At 44.6% G+C, this 21,307-nt stretch overlaps 1 protein-coding gene across 7 annotated transcripts in view; it reads right to left on the bottom strand.

Moving 5' to 3' along the window:
- hspg2 (heparan sulfate proteoglycan 2) overlaps positions 1–21,307 on the bottom strand; it is a 644,821-nt gene that overhangs the window by 386,697 nt on the left and 236,817 nt on the right. For all 7 annotated transcript variants that reach the window (XM_072478556.1, XM_072478557.1, XM_072478558.1 and 4 more), the window contains 5 exons: positions 19,765–19,925; positions 10,420–10,548; positions 7,069–7,311; positions 2,291–2,410; positions 199–330 (listed from right to left, as the gene is read on the bottom strand). In XM_072478556.1, coding sequence (XP_072334657.1) covers positions 199–330; positions 2,291–2,410; positions 7,069–7,311; positions 10,420–10,548; positions 19,765–19,925 — 785 coding nt within the window. The remainder of the gene's footprint in view (positions 1–198; positions 331–2,290; positions 2,411–7,068; positions 7,312–10,419; positions 10,549–19,764; positions 19,926–21,307) is intronic.

Below are 21,307 nucleotides of genomic sequence, written 5' to 3'. Positions count from 1 at the left end.
TTAGTTCTTCGCCCGTGCCTTTTTGCCCTCCAACACAAAGAATGCCAACAAAATAAGTAACATGAACAAAAATTTCAAAGTGGGAGTTTCAACAAGGGTTCAATATCAAACTCACTTCCCTGAGCACCAATGTGGATAACGACATACATTCGTTAGGGCAACAGTTTATTTGCATAATGGCAAACACTGGTTACTTACTGCATCCAAATTCATCTGACCGATCAGGACAGTCAGTCTCCTCATCACACTGGTAACTTGCCGGAATGCAGGTTTGGGTCGAAACACAGACAAATTGCTCAGGAGCACACATGTCTCCAGGTCCTTTGGTCGCTGAAAGTTGACAGAACACACTTTTACCAGAACTCATTCATTGGAAAGGACTTTGATCAGTACTCACACTGCATGTTGTGCTCAAGGTTTACAACATGTCCAAGATGATAACAGAAACAATATAGACAAGAGGGAAATATCAGGGCAAATTAGCGATTAAACAAAGCATACATATGCACATACGATTTAGGAGTAGGCCGCTGGGCCCCTCGAGACTGCTCTGCCTTTCAGTAAGACCATGGCTGATCTGATTGTAACCTCAACCCCACATTCCGGCCCACCCCGATAACCTTTCACCCCCTTGCTAATAAAGAATCTATCCACCTCAGCCTTACAAATATTGAAAGACTGAGGGCTTGATTCTCCCGCCCTGCCCACCGCAAGAGCGCCACGGGCGAGACTCCGACAATGGAAAATCCATTGACCTCAGGCGGGATTTTCCGGTCGCCGGTGCCCAGGAAATTCCAACAGTCTCTTCCTGACATTGGTCGGCAGAGGTTCAGATTTTACCGCCACCTCTTCATTTGGTCGTGTGACTTGTCCAAGACATCTTCATTGTTTGCTTCAGAAACCACAACTCTCAGCCTTAGTTCTTCTCGGCATTGCTCACTGATCGTCCAATACTCGTTTCCCTCTGTCAAAATTGATGCAATGTAGTATTCCACGAAAGTCAGCCTTGTTTTCACAGCTAATTTGGAGTTGATCATAATATTTTTCGTATTCTGAAATGTATCTTTGGCTGTTCCAATCCTTAGTCTTATTTCTTAGTCACACTTTCTACCAATGTGCACACACTTCCTGGGCAACAACATTTGTCTACCTGAGTGACATCTTCATTCTTCTCTGGGATCTTACATTTTGGTGTGATTTTCTTTTTGAACACAAATAACATTTTGGACACAGATTTTTTTTAAAAATTCTTACAATTTACACTGAGCATTTTCTTCTCACTTTCACTCACTATCCGAAATCCTTTGCAATTGCTCTTCGTAATCGGCTATAAGAATAGTATTATCGACATATATTAATAAATTGAAGCCTCCAACTCATAATCCAGAAAGATCTTCAATCTCTCCAAGAATAAATCTGGGAAGAAAACACACCCTTGTTTGACCTATCTTTTTTTTCATTTATAAATTTAGAGTAGCCAATTCATTTTTTCCAATTAAGGGGCAATTTAGCGTGGCCAATCCACCTAACCAGCACATCTTTGGGTTGTGGGGGTGAAACCCATGCAAACACGGGGAGAATGTGCAAACTCCTCATGGACAGTGACCCAGAGCCGGGATCGAACTTGGGACCTCGGCGCCGTGAAGCAACAGGGCACTGTGCTGCCCTGTTTGACCTATCTTGTAAACTTCACAAAATCGTTTAGATCATTTTAACTTACAGCTACAGTTTGTTCCCAATAAAGAGTTAGTATCACTCTCTAAGATCTTTATCTTCAAGATAAAGTGACATCTCTAACATGTTCATCAATTCTTCATGTTTCAACTTCTCAAATTCCTTACAATAATCTAAAACATGGTACATCTTTTGTTATCGCAATGGCTCTTTCTGAAAGCATGGACCATAAAGGTAGAATTTCTCATTTATAAATCTTCTACAAAGCCACACTGAAGAGTTGAAAGTTCTGGCATCACCTTGCTTCTGGTCTATTCATCAGCCCTTGAAGGATCTTAACAATGTGACTCATCAAAATGGAAGTCACAATCAATTGCTCTGGCCTTTTTAGGGTGCGCAACAAATACTGATTTACTTAATTGTTCTGGGATTTCTCACATGTTGCAAACTTAATTACTTTTTCTTAATTAGCATCTTATTTCAATAATCCACTCCCTGCAATCGGAAATAAGCTTGAGTACAAAAAGTTTTAAATTAATTAGCTGACAAAGCACAGCTGCACGTAATCTGTTCCTGGGGCATGGACATGGCTGAAGGACGTTTCCCGCTGACTTACGACAGTATACTTCATCGGAGTTGTCTCCGCAATCGTTGTCGCCATCACAATGCCATAGCTTCAGGGCACAGCGGCCATTCTTGCACTTGAATTCATTGGGCTCACATGGTGATGGTGTTCCTAGGGCACAAGAAAGGGACCAAGAAAAACTGAATATGCATCTTGAATTCCAAAGCAATGCCCGAGCTGCGCTTTCCAAAACTGCCTGATCTACTGCTGGATGCTCCCTGGCTTTTATCTCTGGAGAGTGAGTGCCCCAGATCGTTGCTGTATGTGTAGGTATGAGGATCTGCCCCTTCTGGATTTCGGATGAAAGGGTGTGTGCAATGCAAGTACCACTGTTTGTCAAATAAAGTGTGTGAAAACTACACACCAAATTCAATACAGAGTTATGGAAGTAAATGTGGAGAATAGTTTTCACCCCTCATATAATCAGTGACTAAACGTAGCTTTGTGATGCGGTGAGATACTGAGCAGAAGAACATGGTCATGTGAGAGTACCTTTAAGAAATGTACCTTTAAGAAATGGGTGTTTATCAGTGATGTCAGAGTGTGGGTGGAGCTGGGCTGTCTGACAGCTTTTTACTTTCGTTTTAGGCTGTTTGCTGCAGGGTGTGTTTTAGTTTCGTTTTCAGAGCTGGATAGCTGCAGTCACAGCCAGAAGGGATATTAGTCTCTCTCTTTGTAATCTAAAGACTGTAAATCGATCCTTTGGTGATTTAAAACTAATAACTGCTCTCAGTAGTGACTTTAACCTGATGTGCTTCTTCTGTTTAAAGGTTAATTAAGTCTTAAGGATGTTAAAAGGACAGCTTAAGGATTACTTAGTGTTGTATTCTTTGGGGGTTGTATTTGAATTAATGGTTGCTAAGATGTTCACTGTATGCTTTAAAAAGGTTAACTTGAGAATAAACATTGTTTGCTTTTAAAAATACTTTTCCATTTCTGCTGTACCACACCTGTAGAGTGGGCCATGTGCTCCCCATACCGCAATCTATCAAAAGTTGTGGGTCAGGTGAACTCCATGATACACTTTGGGGATCTCTAAACCCTGGCCCATAACAATATGATGTTACAGACAGCGTATTAACATAGACAGCGTATTGGCTAACTAACAGGAAAAGGGCAAATGGGTCATTTTCTGATTTACAAACTAAGTGGTGGAGTGCCATAGGGATCTATGCTGGGACAATTTCCGATGTATGTTAATGACTTGGACGAAGGGATCAGCTGCACAATAGCCAGATTTATTGACAATATGAAAAGTGGTAGGAAAACAAGTTGTGAGGAAGGTACAAAGATTCCGCAAAGGTATATAGATAGGTTAAACGATTGGGTAGAAATATGGCAGATCGAGTAGAATGTGGATAGGTTTTTAAATTCATTTTTACGGGATGTAGGCTTCGCTGGCTAGGCCAGCATTTGTTGCTCATCCCTAGTTGCCCTTGAAAAGGTGGTGGTGGGCTGCTTTCTTGAACCGCTGCAGTCTATGTGGTGTAGGTATACACACAGTGCTATGAGGGAGTTCCAGGATTTTGACCCAGCCACAGTGAAGGAACAGGGATATATATTTTTTAAAATTCCAATTAAGGGGCAATTTAGCATGGCCAATCCACCGACCATATCTTTGGGTTGTGGGCGTCAGACCCACACAAACAGTGGGGAGAATGTGCAAAGTCCACCTGGACAGTGGCCCGGTGCCAGGATCGAACCCGGATCCTTGGCGCCGTGATGCAGCAGTGCTAACCATTACGCCACTGTGCCACCCATAGAATAGCGATATATTTCTAACTCAGGCTGGTGAGTGACTTAGAGGGGATCTTCCAAGTGGTGGTGTTCCCATGTATCCTGCTGCCCTTGTTCTTCTAGATGGTCATAAGTTTAGAAGGTGTTGTCTAAGGAGCCTTGGTGAGTTCCTGCAGTGCATCTTGTAGATATACACACTGCTGCTATTGTGCGTCGGTGGTGGACGAAGTGAATGTCTGTGGATGGGGTGCCAATCAAGCGGCCTGTTTTGACCTGGATGGTGTTGTGTTTCTTGAGTGTTGTTGGAGCTGCACTCATCCAGGCAAGTGGGGAGTATTCCATCACCTCCTGACTTGTTCCTTGTAGGTGGTGGACAGGCTCTGGAAAGTCAGGAGGTGAGTTACTCGTTGCAGGATTCCTAGCCTCTGACCTGCTCTTGTAGCCACAGTATTTATATGGCTAGTCCAGTTCAGTTTCTGGTCAATGGTAAGCCCCAGGATATTGACAGTTGGGGATTCAATGATGGTAACGCCATTGAAGGTAAAGGGGTGATGGTTTGATTCTCTCTTATTGGAGATCATCATTGCTTGGCACTTGTGAGACAGGAATGTTAATTTGTCAGCCTCAGCTTGGATATTGTCCAGGTCTTGCTGCATTTGCAAGTGAACTGCTTCAGTATCCGAGGAGTCACAAATGTGCTGAACATTGTGCTGTCATGTCAGCTCCGAACATCCCCATATCTGACCTTGGAAGATCATTGACGAAGCATGTGATGATGGTTGGGCCTAGGACACTAACCGTGACGAACTCCTGCAGTAATGTCCCGGGACTGAGATAATTGACCTCCAACAACAACCATCTTCCTTTGTGCCAAGTATGACTCTAACTAGTAGAGAGTTTCCCCCCTGAATCCCATTGACTCCAGTTTAGCTAGGGCTCCTTGATGCCATACTCAATCAAATGCTGCCTTGATGTCAAGGGCAGTCACTCTCACCTCACCTCTGGCATTCAGCTTTTTTGTCCATGTTTGAACCAAGGCTGAAATGAGGTCAGGAGCTAAGTGACCTTGGCAGAATCCAATCTTAGCGTCAGTGAGCAGGTTATTGCTAAGTAAGTGCCACTTGATCGCACAGTTGATGACCCCTTCCACCACTTTACTGACGATTGAGAGAAGACCGACAGGGCAGCAATTGGCTGGGTCGTATTTGTCCTGTTTTTTGGAGGTACAGGACATACATGGGCAATTTTTCACATTGCCAGGTAGATGCCAGTGCTGGGTCTACTTGGCTAGGGGCACGACAAGTTCTGGAACACACGTCTTCAGTACCATTGCCGGAATATTGTCAGGGCCCATAGCCTTTCCAGTATCAAGTGCCTTCAGTGTTTCTTGATAGCACATGGAGTGAATCAAATTGGCTGAAGACTGGCATCCTTGATGGTTGTGAGGTTGCCCACTTTGGCAGGAAAAACAGATTATTATTTAAATGTAGAGAGACTGCAGAATTCTGAGATACAGTGGGATCTGGATGTCCTTGTACATGATCAAATTGTCAGCATGCAGTTACAAGAAATTAGCAAGCCAAGTGGAATGTTGTCCTTTATTGCAAGGGGGGATGGGGTATAAAAGTAAGGAAGTCTTGCAACAACGGCACAGGGCAATGGGGAGACTGCACCTGAGGTACTGGGTATGGCTTGGGTCTCCTTATTTAAGCAGGGACACGCTTGCGTGGTAGGCAAATCACTTCACTAGGTTGATTCTTGAGATGAAAGGGCTGTCTTATGAGGAAAGATGACGATCAGACAGGAAAGTTGAGTTAAGGTCACAATCAGATCAGCCGTGATCTTATCAGATTATCAGAGCTGGCTTGAATGGCCTATTTCTGCTCTTATTTTTTATAACCCAGTAAGGGCAGCAGGATCAATCCCGGAATCAGAATTTATGGATCAGACTCAGGAAATAATTAACTCTCGGTTAATTTGTTTTCCTTTTTAACCCAGGATTATTAAGACCAATTTCAGTGACCCCACTGATGGCCAGTCTCCAATGGTCTTTCTTGGTTAAGCAAGAAATTATTATTTCAGCACTGCAACCCAGAGGACATCATAAGAATCAGGGCTGGAGAGGAAAGGAGAAGTGGTGTACAGGAAATGTATAGCTATGACAGAGAAGTTCAATTAATAAATCAGTATCTGTAAAATTACAACCGGTTCAAATGTGTAGGTCTTAAAGGGTGATTAAAAATGGGGGTGGAGGGGCACAGTAGAGAGGGTTAGGAGCAGCGAGCTCTTATTGAAATTGTGAATGCATATGGTAGCAATTTATTTATTTATTTATTTTTTAATTTTAAAGTACCAAATTATTTTTTTTCCAATTAAGGGGCAATTTAGCGTGGCCAATCCACCTAACCTGCACATCTTTTGGGTTGTGGGGGTGAAACCCACGCAGACATGGGGAGAATGTGCAAACTCCACGCGGACAGTGACCCAGGGCCAGGATTCGAACCCGGGTCCTCAGTGCCGCAGTGCCAGTGCTAACCACTGTGCCGCATGCTGCCCCTTATGATAGCAATTTATGATGAAGTACAATCCCACAGATAACAATATCCAGATTGTCACACCACAGCACCCATGATCCCAGACAGTAATATCATTAGGATATTCAATCATCGCAAAACAGCCTGACCCTGGCTCTTCCCCAATGTGTGCGCATGGAAACCTCCATGAATGGGTCACTGTCTGAATGTGAGCAGTATTCACTCACTTTCCAGCAGGGGTCAGAGGTAATCATTCAGAAATGGGGTTCGCAGCCAATTATCTGCTTTTTCCAAAGTGGAAACACTTTGGCAATTCTCCTCTTCTGCTTATTTTTCAGAACATTCTAACAGTTAATAACTGGCCGCATCCAGGAGCAATTTGCCGTTCCCTCCTTAATTTGATTTTCACAGTGACAAAAAACAACTCAATAGCGGCGAATGTCCTTCACCCTCTCCCAAACAGATTAGTGCTCAAGAAATTCTACTTCAGGTACTTACCGCAATCCAACTCATCGCTGTTGTCAATGCAATCCCTCTCTCCGTCACACAGGTAGTCCCTGGGGATACACTGCCCATTCTGGCACACCGCTTTGTCTATTGGGCAGGGTCTTAGAACATCAACAATGGGGGTAGTGGGTACTGTAGGAACCAGTGGCCTTGGTGTTCGTCGCTCTGGCTTAGCTGTGATAATAGGTGTTGTTGTAGGGGTTGTTGACGTGGTAAATGGTCCAATTATATCTGCTGCAGGTTTCAAAAAAGTAAAATGCAGACATGAGAAGCAAATCTTCTTAAAGCCTGCAGCCAGTCCGTCCTGGCTAAAGCTTTCCTTACAAGACGAGGAAATTCATTTCAGATGTCACTCTTGTAAGGATCCTCCTGTTTAAACCTGGTTTCCCTTATATATTCCCTTTATTTTCTGTTATTCGTTCTGGCCTGACAGTTTCTGGGACTTACACCTTTCAAATGGACTGCACTTTAATTTTAAAAACAAAGAAACATCCCTGGAAGATGTGCTATTTGGTCTGAACTCAGGAATTCCCCCTGTGAGATGTGCTGCTTGCTTTGGTCTAGTGATGACATATTTTGATGGACTTGGCTGGCAGCCAACCAGTTACTTTAAATTCCCAGGCCTTAACAGATCCTTGATGCTGATTGTTGCTCATCATTCCTCACTTTGTAAGACAGTGTGCTGGCTTTCAGTTTCGTTTTGATTAAGTAGCTAAGAAGGCCACAGCTCTTATTTCTGTCTCACCTGATTGGTTCTTTCTGATAGTCCAGGATAAAGAACTTTCTCACTGTAGTCAGTTTAACCTGCAGAAGGATGCAGTCCAGCGCCAGCTGCAGGCAGAGGGGGTTGTTTGAAAACCCTTCTAAAATTCTCATATGAAGAACTCTAGTTTTATCTCATTGAGGCTGATAGTTAATCTGGTGAGAGCAAGTTAGAATTGAACAGACCTGAGGGGAATCTTCTGTGTGAAGGCCCAGGTCAATACAAATTAAAGTGACTCCCTGGAAAGGATCCCACAGCTGAGAGCCCGGCCTGAATGTTCCAGCCCGAAGTTCCAAACCAAGTATTTCTGTTTTTGTAAATATTTGAAAATACCCCCAAAAAAGAAGCTGCAAACCAACCGGTGGTTTCGGCACTCCACGTCCTGGGAAGATGCCCTTCTACAACAATCTAAACAGGACACTTAACTCTCTTTCTTCCATTTTAATCCCTATCATTTTACTCCTTTCCCCTGTGTATATCTCTGCCTTGTGTGTGTTTAGGTGGAGGTTGGGGAGGGCGGAGTAAGAGATTAGCTGGCCTATATTCTATGATTGTCATTGCATGTCTTATCTCTACTGATGTTACAAATAAACAGTTGTTTTGTGTTTTACTTACAAATCTAGTGCCTGTACGTGTTGGAGCGGTCAAGGGCCAAAGATCTCAGAAACTTTATATGAATTATTGCTCAATTCACTTGTGTTGGAACTCCGGGGCCTGTGGGGCTGGAACTGACCGCCCACTTCTCCAGAGTGTCGCACCGCTCTATGACTATTCAACTTTAAGACTTACACCTTGGGACGATCCACATTGTACCCCAATAATTTCACGTTGGTCTCAAAGCGGCACAAAGTTGGTGATACTGAATCTCCCATACATCTTACACGCTTTGTTATGATTGGACATTTGGTGGCCATAGTGTAAGACAGGCGGCAGATTCACTATTACCCGATCAGCTAGCGTCCACTATGAATTTATTGTCCACTGGCAATTGTGAAAGAGCAGTGAGAGGCGGGGTGCACGAGGCCTGAAAACTGCCTTGGTTTTCCCTTCGTTTCGTAAGAAATATTGAGGGAACAGGAGGGGAAGGTCAGGTGGTGAGAGTTCAAGTTGTAAATACGTATTATAAAGTGGTGAAAAGTATATATTTAAAATAAATCAGACAAATTGGAAGCCACGGGTCCCAAAAGGACACACAACCTCTGGTTGCTCAGAGGCTTCAAAGACCAAAAGAAGCAGATGTCGGAAGGTCGATGTTGGAATGCTGAAGGGACATTTCTTTTCAGATGGGCCCAGATTAGTTACAGAACTCCTCCCTCAAGTCCACTGAACACACCGGTTTCACTGACAATTCATACATTTAGATATTGCAGTTAACCAGTCTGAGGCATAGGGAAGAGAGGTCAAAGAGGTTTAAAAGAAACGGGAACATTCCATCATCAATTTTCTTCCTGGGGCTTAAAGCACATGTTTCAATCCTAAATGCATTTGGAACACCGAGAAGAACATAGATATTAGACAGCGCACAATTTGTCGGGGGGCTGTCAACGTATCAGCAATTGTTAAGCTAACTGCATTGTTAAAGACAGGTAATAAGCATTAGCTCTCCGATAAATGGACATTGCTGGAACAGTTGGGGATGAAAGGAACTAGAAGAGTCTCTCTCTCTACTCGGCTGAATTGAGAATAAACCTGCCCGAGGTAAAAGCCTAGCTTTAGATTCATTCTTTCACCATATGGTATTAATGTACTGAACAGTGGATAGAGTATAAAAGTAGGGAAGACTTGCTAGAGCTGAACAGGACATTGCTAGCACCACGCCTGGAGTACTGTGTGCAGTTTTGGTCTGCTTACGTATGGAGGGATACTCTGCATTGGAGGCAGTTCACAGTAGGTTCACCAGGCTGATTCATGGGGAAAAGTTGAGTAAGTTGCACCTATACTCATTGGAATTTAGAATGAGTTGTGATTTTATTGAAACATAAGGGATACTCTGTCCCGCCGCACCAGATTTCTGGTGCGGTGCGTCCCCGGGATTCTCTGTCTTGTCAGCGGCCAATGGGGTTTCCCATTGTGGGCACCCCATGCCGTCGGGAAATCTCCGGGCTGCCGGCGCAATGGAGAATCCAGAGCAAGGTGTCTTCCATTTATTATTGGGATGGTTGTTAGTCTTTGGCATTCTCTCCCACAGTGAGGCTGGGTCATTGAATACATTCAAAGTCCTGTCTTGACACAACCTGGATGGACAGAGGGTTCCTTCCCATCCATCATCATTATTATGTTAATGTATCTGAAAGTCATTGCTTAGCATTCTCCCGACCTTTCACTTCATTTCCAATGTGATTGGAATCCTGGGTCCCGGACACATGCCTTTGGGTGGCCCCGATCAGTGGGTCAGAATTACCAAAAGGAAGACGTGCTACAAGGTGCACATCTGGTGATTGCTCTGGTGGGCAATTATTCCCCCCCCTCCCCAACCCGGGAACATGGCAAACATTGGGACCACCACAGCTATTCTCCAGAGGAAGAAGCTGCGCACTGAATTCAAAATTCCTACACATCAGGATTGATAGAGCCCTTACCACAGTTGTCTTCGTCAGACATGTCACTGCAATCAGCTCTCGAGTCGCAGCGATAATCAAGAGGGACACACTCGCCAGAACCACAGGAAAACTCATTGGAACCACATTCGCGAGGGAGAGTTATCACATCTAAACACAGGGGCAGAAAGAAGTTGATTAAAACAAAGCCACTTGCCGCATTTACTATTGCATGCCAGTCAATAAACATCTGGGGCTGGATTCTCCAGTCCCCCAGCCGCGTGTTTCTCAGCAGCGCTCCATTCGCTGACGGCAGGATTCTCTCTTCCCGCCGCTTGTCAATGGGATTTCCCATTGAAGCCACCCCATACCGCCGGGAAACCCATGGGCAAGGGGTGTGCTGACAGCGGGAAAAGTGAATGACAATGGCTGGAGAATTGGCGTGTGTCAGTTTGGATCAGCACCTCGCAGCTTTACTGCAATATGAAAATTTATTTAGGTCATCAGGTTCTTTCAGTAAGGTGTTAGTACACGACTAAACGAGTGCTAACGTTGTCTTTTGGATAAGTCATTAAAGTGAGGCCCTTCTGTATGACTGAGTGGGTGTGAAAGAACCCAGGGCTCCATTCAAGGAATAGCAGTGATGCGCAGGTCTGCCTCAAACAAACCAACTTCGGCACCAACTTTTCCAACATTTCTAAGAATAAATTAATTGGTCAAATCATTCATTTGCTGATTTTTGGATTTTGGCGAGTAAAAAAATCAACTATCTTTTTTAGCTTTGAAGTTATTTTGCAATGGTTGAAGATTGTTTTGAGGCATCATAAGGATAATCTAAGGCACGAAATAAATATAAATTTCTTCTTCAATAGATGTGCTTTTTGCTGTCCAGCCAGTTTAACACTACACTGCAGCGATATGACAATCTCCAGTCAAAGGAATTTTTTCGGCAATTTGTTAGTCTTTCACTATTGCATTATTGAGAATCTACAGCACTGACAAAAAGGCCACTTGGTCAATTCAGACACTAGAAGTGTTTAACATTGATAAGTAGCTGTTATTGGATAGGCTGTCCTTATTTGAAGTTGATAAAGGCAACAGGTCGGGATGAGATGCACCCAAGATACTGAGGTAAGTGAGTGGAAATTACAACAGCATTGACCATAATTTTTCAGTCTTCCTGAGACTCAGGTGAGGTGAGGAATGGAGAACTGCAAACATCACACCCCTGCTCACCTTTCTGAAGAGGTAGCGAGAAGGTTGATGAGAGCAATACAGGTATGTACAGACCTCCAAAGGGCATTTTGGTACAGTGCCGCAAAACTTGTGAACAAAGTTGTAGCTCACGGTATCATGTAGTAACATGAATAGAAAATTGAGAGTGGTTGCAAACAGAAAGTAATGGTGAATGAAAGATTTTCAGCCTGGCGGAAGATGCATCATGGAGCTCCCTGGGAATCACTATTGGCATCCTTGCTCTTCCTAATATCCATTAATGACCTAGACCTTCGTGTGCAGGTTTCAAAATCTGGGGATAATGCAAAGCTTGGGAGCATTGTGAACTGGGAGGAGGATAGTGCGGAACTTCAATGGGCATAGACAAGTTAGTGGAATGGGCAGGCAGGTGGCAGATGAAATCAAATACATAGAAAGTGAAGTGATTTATACAGGAAAAACATGGAAAGTCATTACAATTCTAAAGGGGGTGCAAGAGCAGAAGGACCTGGGGTATATATGTGCCTAAGTCATTGAAGATGACTGGGCAAGTTGAGAGCAGTAAATAAAGGTTACCATTTCTTAGCATAATTAATAGAGGCACAGAGTACAAGAGCATGGAGTTAATGTTTAACCTGTCTAAGACACTAGTGTGGCCTCAGCTGGAGTAATGCATTCAGTTCTGGGTGCCGGACATAGCTAAGATGTAAAGGCATTGCAGAGAGTGCAGAAAGGAGCCATGGGAATGATTCCAGAGGTGAGGGACGTCAGTTATATTGGGAACATAGGAGAAGCTGCAATTGTTTTTAAAGATCAACAAAGGATTACCAAAAAATAAAAAGAGCAACGGAAACTTCTGAAAGAAAATTAGTGTAAAATGTTGAAAAGGATAGCAAAAGCTTCTATAAGTACATAAAAGGGAAGAGAGTAGCTAAAGTGAATTTTGGTCTATTGGAGGATGGGACCAGGGAGTTAATCATAGAATCCCTACAGCACAGGAAGCCATTCAACCCATCGGGTCTGCACTAACCCTTGGAAAGAACACTCTACCTAGGATCATGCCCCCACCCTATCCCCGTAACCCAGTCACCCCATCTAACCTTTTGGACAGTGACATTAAGGAGCAATTTATAATGGCCAATTGTCTAACCTGCACATCTTTGGACTGTGGGAGGAAACCGGAACACCCAAAGGAAACTCACGCAGACAAGGAGAAAAGTGCTAACTCCACACAGTCATTCGATGCCGGAAATGAACACGGGTCCCTGGCGCTGTGAGGCAGTAGTGGGGAACACCGTAATGACGGAGACACTAAATCAATATTTTACTTCAGTTTTGTATCATCCCAATAGTAACAGGTAAAGCATGAGGTAATAGAGAGGGAAAAACCTAGAACAGTTATCATCAATAGGGAAAAAGTACTAAACAAACTATTGGGATTGAAGACAGACAAGTCCCCAGGGCCTGATAGCCTACATTTTAGGATCTTAAAAGAAGAGGGAATCAAGATCCATTAGTATAATAAGAGTATAAAAATAGAGAGGTACTGCTGCAACCGTACAAGGCATTGGTGAAACTATACCTGGATACTGTGAACAGTTTGATCCCCTTTCTCGAGGGGGGATGTAGTTGCATTGGAGGCAGTTCAGAGGAAGTTCACTGGATTAAATCCAGAGGTGAGGGGTTTGTCTTATGAAGAGTGATTGAGCACTTTAGACCTATACTCTCGAGTTTATAAGAATGAGAGATCATCTAATTGAGGTACATCAGATGATAAACTCTATTGACAAAGAAGACGTAGAGCAGATGTGTCATCTTATGGGGCAATCTAGAAAACAGAGATGAGGAGAAATTACTCCTTTCAAAGTGTCACAAATCTATGGAATCCACTACCCCAGAGTGCAGTGGATGGCAGGACAGTGAATAAATTTAAGGAGGCAATAGACAGATTTTCAATTAGTAATGAGTTGAAGGGTTATGGAGAACGTGCAGGAAAGTGGAATTGAAGCGGAGAGGAGATCAGCCATGATCGTATTGAATGGCGGAGTAAGCTCGAGGGGCTGAATTGCCTAATTCTGCTCCCAGTTCTTAAATGTTCTTCAGTTCTTATGTTTTCTTCAACAGAAGTTAGGGTGGCGATTTAATATAGGTATTCAAACCTTGAAGGGTTTGATTGGATGGTTAGGAAGACACTGTTTCGACTGACAGATGGGTCAGAAACCCAAGAACAGAGATTTAAAATAGATGGCAAAGTATCAGGGCAAGATGAGGTGAACAATTTTTACTTCGAGTTACGATGATTTAACTGCACTGCCTGCAGTGGTGCAGGAAACAGATTCCAGGGTAACTTTCCAAAGAGAATCAGAAATTTATTATTTCATGGCATGTGGGAATTGCTGGCAATTTGTTGCCCATCCCTAATTGCCTTTGAATTGAGTGACTTACTGAACCATTTCAGAGGACAGTTAAGAGTCAACTACATTGTGGGTCTGGAGTCTCATATAGACCAGACCGGGTAAGGACGGCAGATTTCCTTCCCATTAAAAAAATTTTTCTCCCGGTTATGGGGCAATTTAGCATGTCCAATCCACCTACCCTTTGGGTTGTGGGGGTGAGACCCACACAGGCATGTTTTACTCTACAATGAAATGCATTCAATTCTCTTGGTACAAACAGCCTCTATGGATTGTGAACTGGAGGATATTGCAAATATTGCTTGCTCCAGCCTGGAATGAGCCAGACACATACAGGTTCATTGCCACGGTAACCTTCCCAATCACTGCCAAAGTGATCCTCGGCACATGCTTCTTGAATCTGGTTGTCACAAACATAGTCGAAACAAAGTTGACCAAGGCTTTCAGGAGAATGTTCCATTTTATAACCAAGTCAGGTTCAGCCTTCACACCTAATTTATATACTTGTATATTGTTACTGCAAAGTGGTTTTTGCTTTGGCGGATGGATATACTGCGATAATTATGAAATACTCATTTCTTAAAACCTAAGGAGGATGAATTGGCCAATTCAGCTCTCCGAGGTTGCTCTGCTGCTTAATAAGATCATCACTGATCCTCTATCTCAACTCCACCTTCTCACATTATCCTCAAAACTGAAAATCTCTCAACTTTTGCCTTGAATATACTTAACGAATGAATATCTACTGGCTACCAATGAGATAGGGAATGTCAAAGAGCCCATAGGAAAACAACTTTGATTGCAGGAGGGTCCATAACCAGAGGACGCAGCTTTAAGATAATTAGATAAAGAACCAGAGGGTGAGATAAGGATTAGACTTTTTAACGCAGTAAGTTTGATGTGGAATGCACTGCCTGTAATGGCAGTACATACAGATTCAATGGTAAATTTCAAAGGGAACTGAATCCATACTTGTAAAGGAAATATTTTTAGGGCTCAGCAGGGCAGTGTGAGTAGTTCAAATGCTCTTTGAAAGAGCCAGCACAGCACGAATGGACTAAATTACTTCTTTGTATGCTACATGGTGGCACAGTGGTTAGCATTACTGCCTCACAGTGGCAGGGACCCAGGTTCAGTTCTGGCCTCGGGTGACTGTCTGTGTGGGGTTTGCACATTCTCCCAGTGCCTGTGTGGGTTTTCTCCGGGTGCTCCGGTTTCCTGCACAGACCAAAGATGTGCAGGTTAGGTGGACTGGCCATGCTAAATTGCCCGTTTGTGTCCAAAGATGTGCAGGTTAGGTAGAGTTACAGGGATAGTGTAGAGGAGTGGGCCTAGGTAGGGAGTTCCTTTGGAGGGCAGTGCATGCTTGATGGGCCAAATAGCCTCCTTCTGCACTGCAGGGATTTTATTAAGATTCTACAAGAGGCACTGGACCCAAGACACTAATTTGTGGCCGCAATGCCTCATGCAGCTAAGTGTTCTTTTCGGTCAGGTCATCGTGAGGTGCCAAATTAATGTATGTATCACAAGTCACAATGTAAAAGTCTGTGAAACTTTAAAATAACTGCACAGACACATACAGGGTAAGTCACTGTGTCCAGATTGACAAAGACTTAATTTCACAGCAGGAAGTTCAGAGTAGGAAATGTAAAATCCGCTCCATTTGCTAATGTTAGAGACTGCAGCTGCTCAGCAGGAAAACATTCAATCCCAGAGCAGCAATTAACAGTAACAGAACATTTTATACAAAAGATGTAACTGTCATGAGTACAGTCCTTCTATTTATTACCAAGGGCTTGCAGTCAGCCAGTCTATGGATGTCAGTTCTTATATTTCTATCTAAGCTGGCAGAGGGCAGCAGTGAATGAAAGGAAGATTTGGAGCACAAGGTGGAGCTTCAAAGTGTACATGGCATTTTCCCACCAGGGTGAGAAAATCAAACTAAACCTAATTTAACCCAGTGAAGGGGTGTAGGTTAGGTTGATCTTAGATTAGGATAAATGGTTGGCACAACATTGGCTGAAGGGCCTGTACTGTGCTGTACTGTTCTATGTTCTAGCAGAGACATAGCGGATATGGGGTGTCAATGTCTTGTCAATGTCATTATTAAGGTTTATTAATGTCATATCAATTACGTTGTTACAGTTAAGAGAAACACATGATGGGTATTAATTGTCTATGACCACATCTAATTAGGCGATAGCTGGGACACTGGGTTGGGTGGAAGGAGAGCTGTGAGACTGAAAAAGTTATTAAACTCTCCAAGTAGAGAAAAGCTCAGTGTCTTGGTTTAGGCTGCACCAACCAGCTTGGATCCTATTAGTGTTAGGTTTGTCAGCTGGCTAAATAGCAAGACATTCTCCTGCATTTCATATCTACAACATTAGTTCTCAGCTGTCATATTTTCTACATTACATCCGTGACTACACTTCAAAAAGTACTGTAAATGTTGTAAAGTACTTTGGAATGTCCTAAGGGCATGAGTGGGGGTGTGTGAATACAATTTTGTTCATTTTTCTTGCTGGCTTAGTTACAAAAGCCCGGAATACAATTTCGCAAAAGTACCAGAATTGACCAGTCAGGCAGACAAGGGAGTCACATTGCTGCCGTGTGAGGTGCCTCTGCCAAAAGATCACACAAGTGGAGTAGGAGATGACTGCGTAGAGTTGTTGGTAAATAATTCTGGCATTAAGAGATTTGAAAAACATTTATTCCTCCAGGACGAGCTTCTCCCATTTAGCTAAACGAAAATAAAAGTGCTTGTTCAAGACGGAATGATGAAAAACCTCAGGAATTACACCCCAGGAAAAGAAACCTCCTGTCTGCAGTGTTCTGAAGCTGCACATTTATGCCAACGGGACACACAGCACTTTACATTGTGAACAAAACCCCGAGCTTCATTCCTGCAATGACAAGGAAGGGGAATTCGGTCAAAGTCTACAAGACTTTCTCAACCCTGAAATAGTATTCTCCATAACAACTGAGGGCGTTACAATATGAGTTTTATAAGATTATGCTTTTGGACTGTTTCTTTCGGGTAAAATGAAAGGGTGGTCATGTGGCCTGGACTGAAGTCTGCCTGACAGCAGGGGCGAAATTCTCCCCCAACAGCGCGATGTCCGCCGACTGGCACCAAAAACGGCGCCAATCAGACGGGCATCACGCCGGCCCAAAGGTGCGGAATGCTCCGCATCTTTGGGGGCCGAGCCCCAACATTGAGGGGCTAGGCCGACGCCGGAGGGATTTCCGCCCCGCCAGCTGGCGGAAATGGCGTTTGGTGCCCCGCCAGCTGGCGCAGAAATGCGGCGCATGCGCGGGAGCGTAAACGGGCGCCGACAGTTTCTTGCGCATGCGCAGTGGGGAGAGTCTCTTCCGCCTCCGCCATGATGGAGGCCGTGGCGGAGGCGGAAAGGAAAGAGTGCCCCCACGGCACAGGCCCGCCCGCGGATCGGTGGGCCCCGATCGCGGGCCAGGCCACCGTGGGGGCACCCCCCGGCGTCAGATCGCCCCGCGCCCCCCCCAGGACCCCGGAGCCCGCCCACGCCGCCTGGTCCCACCGGTAAATACCAGCTTTGATTTACGCCGGCGGGACAGGCAATTTCTGGGCGGGACTTCGGCCCATCCGGGCCGGAGAATTGAGCGGGGGGTCCTGCCAACTGGCGCGGCCCGATTCCCGCCCCTGCCCAATCTCCGGTACCGGAGACTTCAGCGGGGGCGGGGGTGGGATTCACGGCGGCCAACGGCCATTCTCCGACCCGGCGGGGGGTCGGAGAATGACGCCCCAGGTCTGGATGATTTGGCTGTTAAAGATTAAAGAGAGATCTAGATTAGTTTTACTCGAAGAATGTGCAAGGTATTCGCACTTGCAAACATTAGGAAAGCAGCTGTGAGGGCGATGGATAGACTGTGGGTCTCCAAGTCTTACAGAAGTCCAAAGATGTGCAGGTTAGGTGGATTGGCCATGCTAAAATTGCCCCTTCAGGTTCAAAATTTTAGGTGGGGTTATGGGGATAGGGCAGGGGTGTGGGTCTAGGTCAGGTGCTCTTTCAGAGGATCAGTACAGACCCGATGAGCCAAATTGTCTCCTTCTGCACTGTAGGGATTTTATGATTTATAAGTGTGAAAAATGTCAGGTTATTAAAGGGTATAATAATAATCTTTATTAGTGTCACAAGTAGGCTTACATTATCGATATAAAACTGTCCATTTGATACCAGGGTAGGAGAGGGTGGGTGTCTAAATAATAGCTAGTTAGCATTTCCATTTGGATACAAGCCCCATTTTGTTCATATTGCCATGGAGAACAGTGCAGAACAAGCCATCACAAAGATGGGTTCCAGGCTTTCCTAAAATATCACTGAATATCACGGACAGGATCCAGCAGAGCAGCAGCTCTGGGCAGCAAGCGTGGTTCACCATACAAATTGTACATGGATCGGAAAGACAAAATTCATGGGAGGTTAAAACAAGGCTGGAAGATTTGCTGAGCTTTAGCTACAAGGACAAGTATCCAGGAAAACCCATTTCGTGATTTTTTTTTGAAAGTTCTGGGGAGGGATTCTCCGCTATCGGCGCGGTGTCCGCCGACCAGCGCCAAAACCGGCGCGAATCAGTCCAGCATCTTGAGGGGCCGAGCCCTCACCTTGAGGGGCTAGGCCCGCGCCGGACTGATTTCCACCCCGCCAGCTGGCGGGAAAGGCCTTTGGTGCCCCGCCAGCTGGCGCGGAAATGATGATGCCGTGCGGCGCATGCGTGAGAGAGCGTCAGCGGCCGCTCATGGCATCCCCACGCATGTGCAGTGGAGGGGGTCTCTTCCGCCTCCGCCATAGTGGAGACCATGGCGAAGGCAAAAGGAAAAGAGTGGCCCCACGGCACAGGCCCGCCCGCGGATCGGTGGGCCCCGTTCGCAGGCCAGTCTACCGTGGGGGCACCCCCCCGGGGCCAGATTGCACGCGCCCCCCCCAGGACCCCGGAGTCCGGCCGCGCCGCCTTGCCCCGCCGGTAAGAGAGGTGGTTTGATTCTCGCCGGCGGGACAGGCATTCCAGCAGCAGAGCTTCGGCCCATCGCGGGCCGGAGAATCGCCGGGGGTAGCCCGCCAACCGGCGCGGCGCGATTCCCACCCCCGCCGAATATCCGGTGCTGGGGAATTCGGCAACCGGCGGGGGCGGGATTCACGCCAGCCCCCGGCGATTCTCCGACCCAGCGAGGGGTCGAAGAATCCCGCCCCTGGATTCAAAGGGATCCAGGCTCGGAGAAGAAAAGATCAGAACTAAACCCTTGGGAGCGGAAATTTATTTTTTGGACTCATTCTGGGAGAATTGAATGTCTACTTAAAGGGCTGTGAAATGCATACCTGATCGTATTTTTTTAAAATAGTTGTGTTAAAATTTCTGTTTGGTAATTTAAAGTATAAGATGACTGTAATAACTGTTTAGTGATACATACCTGTCGTCTGTTTGTTACAGTAAATGTCTTAAAATGTGAAATCATGCATCGTTTGTTCAATTTTCAACTGGAAGTTTGAATGTCTTTTTAAAATTTCAGTCTCTGTGGGGATAGTAACAAGTGCTATAGTCCAGAATTATTATATTCAGTTCCGGGTCAATCCATCTGGGTGAGAACTGCACTGGCTTTAATATCAGAACTGACTTTTTCTCAGTCTTAACTGAACACCCAGATTTGAAGTTCAATGTCCGTGCAGCTTTTCTTGACAAGCCACATCAACATGCAACACGTACAGGAAGGAATGACAAATACCTTCTCCCAGATGTCGGAATTTGAAGCCTTCAACTGAGGTTTCATAAGGGCCGATGGACCCACTCCTCACAACTGAGTAAACCACATCTCGTATTTCCTCATCATTACTGTTTCCGCCAGACCCGACATCCAGCTCCACAATCACATTTTGGTCCTCTTGCCTGTAAAGTTAAATGGAAAGAATTCTGTAATTATACGCCACATATTGCAGCCTAGTCAGTCTAGACTGAACACTTTGGGTCCTAGCTACCAAATGGGATAGGACAATACAGAACTAGACAAACCAAAGTTAAATTCACAAACGTACGATGAAGCAACCAATCGAATTTAAATAATTGTATGAAACCTCATCCTGTTTCATTTTTTAGAACTATGTAAACTAAGAAGCTCTTAACCAACTGGATGCAACATGCAACTATGTTGGTCATCCAAGATCTTTCAGTAAGAGAATGAGATTGATAATGTATATTCACATTATCCAGCATATGGGTAAAAATATCAATTTATTCATCACCAGAAATGTAGCAACACAGGAGTAGGTCATTGACCTCTCAAGCCTGTTCATCTATTCACTGAGTTCACAACTGAACTTAACTGCACCTACATGCCTTGGCTCAAAATTCAGTGATAGGCCTAGCAATAATCTGTTGACCTCAGATTTAAAATTAAGCTAAGACTTCATTCATTTTGTGGGCAAGAGTTCCAAACTTGATCATACAGTAAGGGAACACCAATTAAAAATTTTGAGCAAGAGACGCAGCAGGAATGTGAGGACGAATTTTGGAATTTCCACACAGCGAGTTGTAATGACCTGGAACTCGCTGCCGATGGGGTATTGGAAGTGGAGACAATGAAAAGTTTCAAACTGAATGGGTATTTTAGGTAAATAAATTTGCAGGGCGATGGCTGGATTGCACCACAGAGTGCTGGCATGGCCTGGATGGGCCAATTGGCATTCTTTTGTGCACAATGACCCCCTATGTATGAACTGATTTCCAACCTCTTCCCCCAAATGATCTGGCTCTGATTTCACAGCTATGTCTCCTAGCTTTAGTCTCCCTCCATTCATGGAAATTGTGCTTCTCTCCGATCAAATCCTTTCCAAGTCCGAAAGCCTCTTGGAGTTCACTAATTTAACCCTTTGTATTGCAGGCAACACAAGTCTAGTTTATGTACGCTCTCTTTTAATCTAATATCCTGGTTAATATTCTGTTGACATTGCTTCTCAGTCTTTAGGCTAAGATCATGAGTCAGATCAAGCCCAAGATGAGGTGCAATGCCTTATCTTGTCAGCTTGGACCTTGTATGTGTCCCTTGTGGAGACCATGATTTGGGTTCACTTTGAATTTGAATTAGTTTTTGGAACAAGCAATGAGATGGATTAAGGGCTTGCCCTGTCCACTCTGCGTCCTGGCTTTGTAACTTTAAGAATGAGTAAAAAAATACATTTTGTTGACTTCATGCTGTATTGTTTCCAAGGTCAATACATATATTCTCAGGTGTGATGCACAGGTGTATTTCACACTACTCCAGATGTAGTCTA

The sequence above is a fragment of the Scyliorhinus torazame genome, chromosome 16 (genome assembly GCF_047496885.1).
Source record: "Scyliorhinus torazame isolate Kashiwa2021f chromosome 16, sScyTor2.1, whole genome shotgun sequence".
NCBI classification, from domain to species: domain Eukaryota; kingdom Metazoa; phylum Chordata; class Chondrichthyes; order Carcharhiniformes; family Scyliorhinidae; genus Scyliorhinus; species Scyliorhinus torazame.
This window is presented reverse-complemented; position numbering and strand designations above follow the sequence as displayed.